Below are 12,436 nucleotides of genomic sequence, written 5' to 3' on the forward strand. Positions count from 1 at the left end.
GTCTTTAGTCTCCTCCTACAAAGGGCCTTTCTGTATAGGTAGCTTTTCTGCTTTACTGGGGCATAAAAGCTTGCAGATTAACATCAGATGTTTCTCTAACTGGGCCTACCTAACCCAGAGTTACTAAGGAAAGCTAAATACTCCCACAGCATTCCAAGAGCTGACAAAATATTGTCTGGAGGCTGGGGAATAGAGGGGGAAGAAAGCATCTGTTTTACAGAGAATTTGTGTTCATTTGAACTTGGACAAATCATAATTTCCTGTTTTTAAAGCAGGAAAAAATAATTAGAAAGTCTTCTAAGGGAAAATCAGTAAAAATAAAAAGAACTAAAATTATTAAAAAGGATTTTCTCTTTTAGGATAGAGTTTAAGAAAATATTAGAAAAACATTTTTCGCATCTATAGCTGCCAAGGTAAAAGGCATTTTGAGGCTATTCCAGACTGTTCACAAAGTTGCCTAATGCTTATTAAGTTCTCATCCTATTTCATCTTCTTATTTCTTCCTCATAGTTTAAAAAAGAAAAAAAAGAGTTTTTCTTCATGACTTAATTTTGGCTCTTACCCAGTGCAAGTCAAGTTCAGTTAAATGACTAATATTATAACAACAACAACAACAACAATCACTTTAAAAGAAAGATAAATCCCCATGACCCAGAAAAAATTTATAATGAAATTTGCTAGCACTTGTCACTTAGCAATTAAAAAACACTTGCTGGACAGCACAGCACAACCTGCAGGACCCCCAAAACAACCTGTATAAGGCTTCTTCCCAAAGCTGCAACTAGACCCTTCCTCGAAACATCTGAGTATCTCTAGGATGAGAACACACCTAACACTATTAGTCCTTTCTTAGGTAGATAAGAGCTGGAAAGATCTCATTTTGTGTGTTGATGACAAACAGAAGAATGGCTTCCCAGTTCCAGTGTGGGTCTGTTGCTAAAAAAAAAAATAGGACTTTGGTTCCTCTGGGGAACTTCCTATAATTGGTTTTATATACTTATGAATGATCCATATTTGGAAAGAGCACACTTGTGTCTCCATATATGAGTTCTATCTTCCCATGGAGCATCTCCACTGCAGCCATGAATACTTGTTGAGTATAAGCTGAATGAGTAGATTTTGAGAATTTATAGGTTCATAAGTAAAAGAAGAAAGAAAGTTGCAAAGGCCAGATGGGGCTTTCTGCCACATCCTGGAAGGACACTCACACAGCAGCCTACCCTCTGGGACATGTGTCCCCTGCCCTGCCCCAGAATCCCAAATTACTTTCTTTCTCAGTGTCTTAACATTTTCTTTGTTTTCTTTCATGATTTTTAAATTATTACTTTAGTTAACAAGTGTCTTCTTTTGTAAAAAATAAGAATACTTTATCTCCTGGTTTGAAGTGAATCCCATGACATTCACTCGAAAGTATGAGTATAGTTTATCTAACAAGAAATGAGAATGAGAATTTTGAGAGGGAGGATGAGGAGGGTTAGAGAAAGAAATAAGCTTGGAAGATGGAGCACTCCTCGCCCTATGGTAGCTGGGCTGACAGTGGGGGTGTGGGTAATTCAGAGAGTGCCAACTACCTATGAAGGTGCTATGTCAGGTTCTAGAGACACAGGGAAAAAAAGCTATCCAATAGCTGCTCTCAGGGAATTCAGCCCCGAGCGGGAGACACAGAGGTCAATGGGTAATTCTCATAGAGTGAATCAAGGGACCTATTCAAGGGCAGACACTAAGTCCAAGGGAAGGTCAGAATAGCCGGACTGGCAGGTATCACAGGCTATCGCAGGTGAGGGAGGATCAGGGTGTGGGGGAGGGGGTGCCACAGACACTTGTGCTCACAACCAGCTTTGTATCAGAAAGCACTGGAAATCTTTTCCCCCCCTTTGTTTTTCTCCCTTCTCCCTACTATTCGTTCTCGGAATTTGGAGTTTGACTAGAAGTACTTTTATAATAATGGTTTTAATACATTCCTGTATGGAAGGATATGTTCTATGTATAATTATAAAACAATATGTTCTATATTACCAATCAAAACATAGATATTACCTGCTACCTTTACTTAGAAGCAATTTTAAAAACCATAATCTTGCTGTAATTGTATTCATTTTATGTAATTTGCATCTTGATCTTAGACTGGAAACCAATGGGTAGAAGCCACAGGAAAGAGACATCCACTCATTATCTGAAGAAGTTCTCGGTAGAAACCCCTAGACTCAGAGTCATGGGCCTGTGTCATGTCTTATCTCTGGCAATTCATTCTCTTTCTCTCTAAGCCCGTCAGTTGCCTTGTCTGTAAAATGGGATATAAATAGAATAGACTCATCTAGGCATCTTTGTAAAGACTAAATTAGATAAGTGTTTTGTAAATTCTAAATTACTACACAGATGAAACTATGACATAGGTAGAAAACAGATAAAGCCAGAACAGGCTGCCTTTCCCAGTAGGTTTTCTGTTACCGGAAGAACTGAAATAGGCATGGAAAGACGTAGAGCATGGAGGTGAGAAGCATTGATTCAAACCAGACAAGTCTAGATTCATTCTTGAGTCAGTCAATTATTGGCCATGTGACTCTGGGCAATGACTTCTCCTTAAGCCCACTGCCCCTTTCTCACCAGAGGATTACCAGAGATCATAGATGTTGGTTGCATATCAAATCTACCTCATGGTGGTTAGCACTCTTTAAATGTTGGGTGCTCATCATAGTAATTATTACGCTGTGTTACTGTTGTTATCATTGTTACTGTTACTGCCACTACTATTACCGTTATCATTATTATTATTGAAAACCAGCATTTGGAAGACACTTGTAAAGAGGCCTCAGGAATCAGAAAAGTGATGGGGACAGATGATTTCCTAACTCTAAGACTCAAGTTTCTTTACTTCTGCTTCTACCTTCCCCTCTCCTCCCCGACAACAGAACATGAGGTTCTGTAGATTAAATCTGCATAAAGGACTAGGAGTATCCATTTGGTCTGCCTGAACCCTCCATGAAAGAGATTTTGGCATTTTAAGAGCCAAAAAATGGAAGTCCCATGAGGAGATGCCATAATAAACACGGGAAAGAACTACATTTGCCAGAGAATGAGAACGAGTCCAACACCCTTCTGGAGAGCAAGACCTCTCCTTCCATTTGCCTCTCTCTTTGACCCTCTTCCCTCACTGTCACTGTAGGCAGCAGAGGAGTACGCTAACCCGCTAGAGTCTTTAGTTTCAAGGCTAAGCGAAGGAGATGTTTTTCAATTGGGGTCTCACGGAGTGCCTTGTCATTCTAAATCCATCCTTCCCACACCCTGTTTGTGCCAAGAGTAGTAAACTGTGGGCACCATATTAGTTCGATAGTCTGGAACCACACACCACCCACCAGTACCCTGTGGGCACAGTACAAACGGAGCCCAGTTGGGGAGAGTATGCTGGCATGTTGACTGTTTGAAACTTAGAAAGGAGAATCAGCCCCTTGTGTGAAATTTACTTTTAGTATGTTTTGCGGCATAAATTTAGAGGATTATAAGATAAAGAAAAAAATGTAGAGCTTATATTAAATATTGTGTGCTAAAATATTCTAAAATGGTCCAACGGGTTACTTATTTTTACAATCCAGATCTATCCTTGAAGATTTTATTTTTATTCATTTGTATTACTCTGAATTTGGAAGCCCAGCAAATGCAAAATGGTTCATTAGTTGAACTCTACTGTAATTACTAAAGCTAATGAGAACAATATTTTGAATGCCAAAGCCAATTTATCAGCTACTTCTTGTAACAGAACAATTTATGTCTTTTTTCAGAGGAAATCTTCAGTGCCTACTCTGCTCTGTGGTGGTCTCCAAAAGGCACTTTTTTAGCATATGCCCAATTTAACGACACAGAAGTCCCACTTATTGAATACTCCTTCTACTCTGACGAGTCGCTGCAGTACCCAAAGACTGTGCGGATTCCATACCCGAAGGTCTGTGCTCCTGTTCACGTAGTGGTTCCGTGATTTGATAGGAAGAGAATGGTTTCATTTAATCCTTTCCTGCTAATGAAAATATTGTCAGTCTCTCTTCAACAGCTTGCTATGATTACTCTTGCTGAAGTCAACAGCATCTGGCAATTTTAAAGTATTTTTATTATCCCAGGAAAGAGTGTGATTTAAGGTTTTGTAATTTCTCCAAAAACTTTGAGGAATGACAAGCCGAAAAAGATGGGGAAAATGCTTTTGAAAGAGGTAGGGGAATAAGAATGTTTCAGTGGAGGAAAAGAGAAGCTGTCCTTGAATCACAAGCTCCTCTTATTTGTAGAAGTTGGAATGTACCCTGGATGAGGTTGAAAAGCTCGGTTACATATCCGGTTGTATTGCTAATTAACCGATTCATAACTAGTTTCAGGGATTCTGGTATAGATTTGGCACCAATGTGAATTTCACACGTCCTGCGTTTGGAATAATGGTCTCACATCTTGGTTTGCAAGGCTGTTCTCCCCCTACGGGATGCATATTTATGAAAATCCAACAGCTTTGTTAAGCAGTATAAACCGAGGAAGAGGGGGATTTAGAAGGCAACCGGGATTCTTCACTAGTATCATAATATTAATGGCCACAGAATCATCTATAGGAAAATCTAATAGTAAATGTTTCTGCTGTAAGCAACTTGGGAAAAGGGATTTTTATTTTTACCAACTCACTCAATTTTCTTCATGGAAGAGCTGCCATTTTAGGAAGACAGAGGAAGTAAAAAGAAAAAAAAGGATCTGAGACTAAATATAGAGATGTATTTTCAGTGGAATGTTATTTTTTGATGAGTGAAACTGGCAAAAAAAAAAAAAAAAAAACATGAAATGCTCTCCCTAAAAATATATTATTTCTAACTAATTTGTCAATTGAAGGTCTGTGTGTATATATAAAAAAGTTTTGTAGATTTCTGTCATCATATTGATTGTAAAGCTCGAATGTAGTGAACTTGAATTTGGAGTGCAAATGATGGCTTCCTAATTAGCGTTATTGGCTCTTGGCTCAGGTAAACTCATTTTCCTGGTGGATTGTGTCTTTGGCTGAACCCAGCGTATTCTTCCTAGTTGTCAGCCATTAGACTTTTTGCCTTCTGGAGTCAGAGTATATTTGCAAAATAATAAAATTGATTTTTTAAAAGTTTGTCCTTGTTTGCACAAAACACATTGAGTTATGAACATTCATGATTTAAACAGGAGTGCTAGGAGCTGACATGTTTCTGCCTGAACATGAAAAAGTTGCATTTCATTACTCTCTTTTATGTTCATTTTATCTGTGTTAGATTTATCTATATAGATTTTTAATGTGTCTTGTGATTATAATTTTATTGCTCTAATGCAGACACTTTTGTACAATTGTAAACCTGTGCAAAGATGTGGTATTTTTTGTTCATATCAATTCTGTTACTGTTTTTTCCTAGGCAGGAGCTGTAAATCCAACCGTAAAGCTCTTTGTTGTAAAAATCAACAATCTCGACCCAAACACCAATGCAACTTCAGTAGAAATCACTCCTCCTGATGCTATTTCAACAGGGTAAGTGTCTTGATCAGAACGTGTGGGTTGTACAGTTTCACAGATCTCAGGGAGAACATTTTAAAAATGAATGGCAGAATCAGGGGTAGTGTCCTGTGGTGTCCCCCCGCGCCCAGAAGCCCTTCATCAGCCACTCTTTGGTGAGCCCTCACTTTGTGTCTTCATGCTAAGCACAGTTACCATGATGGGGTCGCACAGTGACTAGAGCTGCCAGAGTCCCGGGAATCATGGAGCCTACATTCAAGGTGGGGGAGGCAGACAACAACCAGGTGGACAGAAAATTGTGAAAACCATCAAAGCAGGCAAGGGGTTAGTGATGGTGGCGGGAGGACAGGCAAGGAAGCCTTCTCTCACAGGATGGCCTGTGGGCAGTGACATAAGACAGAGGGCCAGCTAGCCACCTCAGTAGCTGGGGGTTCGGCATCCATGCAGAGGAAGAGCAGGTGCAAAGGCCCCACAGGGAGGCTGGGTCTGGTGTGTGAGAGGACCTGCAGGAGGCCAAGCAAACAGAGCAGTGTGAGTGAAGCGGTGAGTGATAGGAGTGAGGTCAGATCACAAGGGCTGTGCAGGTCCCCATGAGAACCGGAGAAATTTAGGGATCCTCATGACACCGACATGCCTCAGGATGTCACTTGCTTAAATAATCGTTGGTGGTTTGAAAGTCTGCCACCGCACACCCTCAGCCCCCTGTGCTTTTCCTGTAAAGATAACCACCTGGCATTGCATGCAATTTATGGCTGTGAGTTGCTTTCTATTCATTTCTGTTCATTATGTTGGTTTTCTTGTTGCTTTAAAATAATAACTAGTAGATACTGAGCACTCACTATGTGCCAGACTCGGGGCATTACTACAGGCTTTGTATTAGTCTTAGTCTTTAAAGTAACTCTTTCCAACAACTATAATTATATGCCTCTTTTACAAATAAGGAAATGAGGCCTAGAAGTTAAGAAAATGACCAAGTAGGAGTCTGTATTCAAACCTGTCTGACTTAGAAACAAGAGCTTACAAGTACTCTGCTAGCTGCCCTTCTCTGTGTGAATTCAACCGCTGCCCTCAGCTTCCTGGAGTTACCATCAGAGCAACATGGAAGCAGCCTTGTCAGGGTTGAATGCACCACATCCTGAATGCTGTAGGCTCTGCTCTGTAGTCATTACTTCATTGACTTGATTAGAAATATCTTTTTAACCTAATCATTTGGAGGAAAAAAATAAATCATCAGTAAATTTTTAAAAATTGCTTTTTCTGAGTTTGTCCAAAGGTATAAACATTTACCTGAAGGTTTTAAAATCTGCTGTGTGGCACCATCCATTCATCTCGTCTATCAATATTGACTGAGCACCTGCTGTTTACGTAACAGATGTCCATAGGGCTGAGCTACTATCTTTTTAGCACTTACGACCAAGCAGAGGATAGAATATATTCCGATAAATGACCCCAAAGGCAAATACTTCGGAGGCGTAAACAGAAGGGCAGAAACATTTTGAGGAGGGGGAGATGGGTTTTGATGACCCCAGGGATGAGAGAAAGTATCCTGGGGCATATGTGGCTTGAGCAGGAAAGAACCACAGGGCACAGCCCAGGGGGATGGCCCTGAAGGGGAAGGTAACCCATGTGTGGGGAGTACAGGCTGTCCAGGGAAAGAGCAGCAGGGCCTGGAGGGAATTCTTGGTCTAAGACCAACATCTCTCTGCTGGGAGAATGAGCCATAAGCCCCTACTCTAAAGAACCTTAGATCTGGAAGGGGCTTTAGACCTCACTCGTGGTCTACAAACTTTTGTAAGGATCCAAAGGCTTTTTTTCAAGTGAGACAGTACACAGGAGTGCAGGTCCAGAAACCAACCAGATCATTACCACTCAGGTTGCAGGCACAGGCCTTCTCCCCATCTGCTTCCTCCAGGAGTCAGGATCTTAGACAGAACCTGCAGGCTTCTAGAACACACTGAGAACAGTGCTGTGGGACACAGATAAGCTAACTAAGGCTTAGAGAGGGAAACTCTTTTGCTCAAGGTTTCACGCAGTCAGCATGGGATCTGGGAATAGGACAGAGGTCTGCACCTGCCAGACCAGACTCATCAAATAATGGGGTTTCTATGCATCAAGTGTTTCCTGTGGATGACGACTGTGCCTGATGTCCCGCTCACATCTCACTCAATACACCGCCTACCGTGTCATTGTCATGGCCATTTCACAGGTCTCCATCTGTGGGCTCTACCCTCCTTAGAAGCCTCATCCAGGAGCTGAGCTTAGGAAACGTGCGCAAGTTCACGGACTTCATTTTGGCCCCGTACAAATGAACCCTTAAGTCATTGTTTGCGGTTCTTTATGCTGCATTCCTGGTGAGAACTGCCTCACTCACTGGGGATATTTTGTGTGAGATGTACTTTACTGAGGAGTCGTTTCTGGAAATGCCTCAGGAATGTGTTATATAGGGAATTATAAATCCAGCTCTGGTCTCTATTAACACCAGGGAGGCCGCAGTTTATGTAAAACCAGGTTCGAGCTCCTCTCTGGGGAAAATCTTCTAGCAGGCGGTGATGCCCCACTTTCTGGCCTCACGCAAACCTCCAGCGGGGCCAGGTTAATGCAGGCAAATTGTGCCTCTTCAGAAACGGCCCAGCACCTTCTGCCGTGTTTTCTAGCCATCCACGAGCTCCTGGAGTGTAGGATCGCCTGGAGTGTAGCCCCAGGAGAGTGGGGCGTGTATCTCCCCTCCTCTGCCCCCATGTGCCCATCACTCATTTTCCTCTGAGGCCACGTCCTTGCTCCACACAGCTTTGAGCAGGTAAAGTCCTACCAGAGGCAGGGAGCCTCGCGGCTGCCGTCCCTGAGTTAGAGGTCAAGAGGTCAAGATTGATTAGGCCGCTCATTTGTCTTGATGACTATGAGAGGAATTGGTGAGCTCAAAATCCTTGAGAGAAAACAACATATATTATAAAATCATAAACTCCCTACCTGCTTTATTTAGAGCCTGGCTTCACAATATTTATATTTATACTCATATTTATATTTTATATCTGGTGCCTCTCGTGCAGGACCTGAGACACAGCAAGTGCTCAATGAATATGTGTAGAATCAATGAATAAGCTTCTGTGCGGAGGGATGAGGGTGACTTTATGTGTGTGGAATGGTTTACACAGCCAGGACTGAAGACGACCCTCCAAGTGACCCTGCCTAGCAGTCCCTCTTTTCTGCCTCCTCCCAGCCATCTGCACATTCCCTGGCCTGAGCTAGAGGACTGGGAAGGGCACGTTCTACTGAGGTGACCCCACCCAACATCTGCTGATCGGCTCCGGGGACCCATCACACCCAGCGCATGACCTGCCCCACCCTATTTTTTCTGCTCCTGAGTGATGTGATAGATTAATGCCTCCTCCGAACAGTTGATAATCCTTGATCTATAAAGTAGAGATGTCAGGGTGTGGGCTTGTCCAACAGGAGATGAAGGAACCAGACTGAAACAGCCAGGAAACTAGAGACACCTCAAGACAGGAAGCCCTTCAGGACCCCATGTGCTATGGGTGCTGCCCTCTGTGACGGGCTCCCCCTCACCCCACCTATCCTTCTCCTCAGCGATCTGCAGCAGCCCCAGGAGGGCTGGCATCCCCATCAGAGCAGAGAGTGGCATGGAGCCCGGGGCCAGTACTGGCAGAACGCCCGCTTCCTTGGGTGATTCACCGAATTAATCACTCCACCGTCTGCGGTTGCTCTGAGGAGCGATTTCTCTCCAATATTCTTCTCAGTCAGTAATGCCGACCTGATGTTAAGTACCCTTAACACACCAAAAGAAACATTTACACAAATTAGGGGAATTAATGCAACGCAACAGACATTTATTACACGCCTACTGTTTACAAGGCAACGGTCACTTTGCAAAAAGAGTCTCTGAAATATGCTTGAAATATGCTTCAAGAGCAGGTCTGTCCCAGCACTATCACATATAATTTGCTTTATAGAATTCAGCTATTTAGTTTACACACATGCTGTGGGAATACATAGACCTCATAGAGTAAGGAATTTTACCCTAAAAAAAAGGCAAGAGGGTGAAGCTAGCCGACCGCATTTCCCAGAGGGACGGGTGGAGGTTCTGTATAGAAGGAGCTACTAGGAACAGAAAATCCAAAGCCAACTGGCTTAGTTTGAATCATGCCTCCCAACACTTCCCAGTGTGTGACCTTGGGCAAGTTACTTAACCTCTCTACACTTCCCTTTCCTTGTCTGCAAAACAGGAACCCTAGCATTCCGACCCTGTAGGGTGCCACAAGCTTTATGGCTTTATGTCGAGCACATGGTACAGTTTCTGGCACATAGTAAACTGCTCATGGGTGTGAACTCTGGTTATTATGTCCAGAAATCACTCCATTGCTTTAGTATTAAAGTCAACCTCACTCTCCTTAAAAACAACATTGTCCCAGAAATTAGAAGAGCTTATTGAATCGCTATGCCTGTCAGGAGAGGCGGTCTCTGGCTCAAGGAAGGCCAGGCTGCCTGACATTCCCTCTTCCACCCCTTCCCACCATTACATAACAATCTGTTCAGTAGAGCCTCTCTGTTTTTACAGAATAAAATCAGCATGGAGGGGCACCTGGGTGGCTCAGCTCCTGATCTCAGGGTCATGAGATCCAGCCCCAGCTGGGCTTGGCCTCCAGGCTGGGTAAGGAGTCAGTGGACTTGAGATTCTCTGCCCCTCCCCCACTTGCTCCTGCATGCATTCTTTTTAAAAAATCGGCATATAGTGCAAAGTATAGTTGATAAACCTGCTTGTTGGATTTTTCTGGTCCTAAGTAGGACTTAATTAAACCTTTCAATAAAAAGTACAATTGGGCCATTGGTTCCCTTATATAGTTTTTATGATTCACTGACATCTTAGACCGGCACGATCTTGGCTCAGGGTAGTGTCTGCAGCGCCGCTCTGTCTCCCTTTAATTCCAAACCCTAAAGAGAAGCTGTGATTAAACAGGGGTGTGTTTACACGAGGATGCAAAATGTCCTGTCCGCGGGCTGGCGAGCAGCCCATACGGAGGGTGCAGAGTACACCTGGGGCTACAGAGAGTGACAGAGAGTGTGGAAGACACAGGCTCGTGAACCTTTGATCTAGAAATGGGCAGAGCAAGTGCCAGATGCATGTGAGTTCCCTGGCAGGCTTCCCAAATTCCATTACTCTATAATTTCGAATGGGAAAGAAGTTACTTTTCTACTGCTGATTTCTGAACCTGGAGTATTGTGTATGGTTTTTATAGATAAAGCCCTTAGTAAAGGTGACCCACTAATTGTGTTAATGAGTTTTCTTCTCCCTTTGCCTGTCCTTTCCCCTGACCATGCCACTTTAGAAAAGTTTCCCATTTCTGGAGCCTGTGATCCTAATCGAGGCCATGGAGTGCACGTATGTAAGGAGACTCCCCCCACCCCCACCCGGGAGAGAGGTACCTGATTTCCATCTGATTTACAAAGGAATTTGATCTGTGAATAAGAACCACGGGCATAGAGCAGGGATCAGCACACCAGGGCCCACTGGCAAATCCAGCCCCAGGCCTGTTTTTGTATGATCTACAACTAAGAAAGATTTTTTTTTTAAAGATTTTATTTATTTATTTGACAGAGAGAAAGAGATCACAAGTAGGCAGAGAGGCAGGCAGAGAGAGAGAGGGAAGCAGGCTCCCTGCTGAGTAGAGAGCCCGATGCGGGCCTCAATCCCAGGACCCTGAGATCATGACCTGAGCTGAAGGCAGAGGCTTAACCCACTGAGCCATCCAGGCGCCCCAAGAAAGATTGTTACAATTTTGAGTGGTTGGGAAGGAAAATCACCAGAAGAATAATATTTTGTGACATGTGAAAATTATGTGAACTTCAGATCTCCGGGTTTTGCTGGAACTCATCTACAGATGTTCGTTGATGATATATTGCCTCTGGCTGCTTTTGTGCTGCAAAGGTGGAGATAAGTAATTGTCACAGAGCACATGTGACCCGCAAAACTTAAAATATTTACTATCTGGCTCTTGACTGAAAAAGTCTTCAGACCCCTAGTCAAGAAAGTTAATCTCAAAAAGTTTTGTTTTCTCCCTTGCATGTCATAGTTCCATCCACTTTTGCAATGATTTATTCCTATCCCCAGCAAGATTCGTTAATGCCTGTGGCTTGGGCACAGGGCAGAAGCATTGAACTCTGAGAGGCACCGTTGGTCCTGTGCGTGCAAAGAGGGGTTTGCACTCTTAGGCCCTGCAGCCTGGTGGTCGTTAGAGATGAGCACCTTAAGAATGCTGATGTTGGTGCTGAAGGAGAGACTTTCCAAGAAGGCATAGTGGATATTTGAGGAAGACCTAAGGAAGTTAGAGTATAGCAGTGGTTTTAGACTGAGGGCAGGTTGAACAAACTGGGGGCAGGGTGAACAAAGTGAGGGCAGCTGGGAAATCTCAGAAGGTGTTCATGGAATACCAGACACGCAGACTGGATGGTATACAGGTTTCTCCTTTCCTCCTCCTCCTCCACCTCCTCCTCCTCCTTCTTTTTTAATATTCTATTTATTTACTTGAGAGAGAGAGCACAAGCCGGAGGCTGTGGGGGAGAGAAAGGAGCAGAGGGAGAGGGAGAAGCAGGCTCCTCGCTGAGCAGGGAGGCTAACACAGGCTCTATTCCAGAACCCTGGGATCATGACCTGAGCCGAAGGCAGACGCTTAAATGACTGAGCCACCCAGATGCCCCAGTGTATGGGTTCTTACTAAGCAAGAGAAAGGCCTGAAACGGCGAGGAGTCCCTATTTATGGGAAGGTGGTTCTTTGCTGCTGGGTGAAGGGGTTTGAATCTTCTTTCAGTACTTGCCACCGGCAACGGGGACAGCCAGGAGGGGACCCTGGAGGACCCAGGAGGGGACCTTAACACAGGAGGTATCCCCACCTATAGAAGGGCGATAGTGAAGCGGTGATCCATCCTAAG

General features: G+C 43.7%; 1 protein-coding gene across 2 annotated transcripts in view; it reads left to right on the top strand.

Annotated features, from left to right (window-relative positions):
• Nucleotides 1-12,436, top strand: part of DPP4 (dipeptidyl peptidase 4) — a 79,687-nt gene that overhangs the window by 33,416 nt on the left and 33,835 nt on the right. For both annotated transcript variants that reach the window (XM_059167180.1, XM_059167181.1), the window contains exons 9-10: nt 3,777-3,937; nt 5,397-5,509. In XM_059167180.1, the coding sequence (XP_059023163.1) occupies nt 3,777-3,937; nt 5,397-5,509 (274 nt within the window). The remainder of the gene's footprint in view (nt 1-3,776; nt 3,938-5,396; nt 5,510-12,436) is intronic.

The sequence above is a fragment of the Mustela lutreola genome, chromosome 3 (assembly GCF_030435805.1).
Source record: "Mustela lutreola isolate mMusLut2 chromosome 3, mMusLut2.pri, whole genome shotgun sequence".
Lineage (NCBI taxonomy): Eukaryota > Metazoa > Chordata > Mammalia > Carnivora > Mustelidae > Mustela > Mustela lutreola.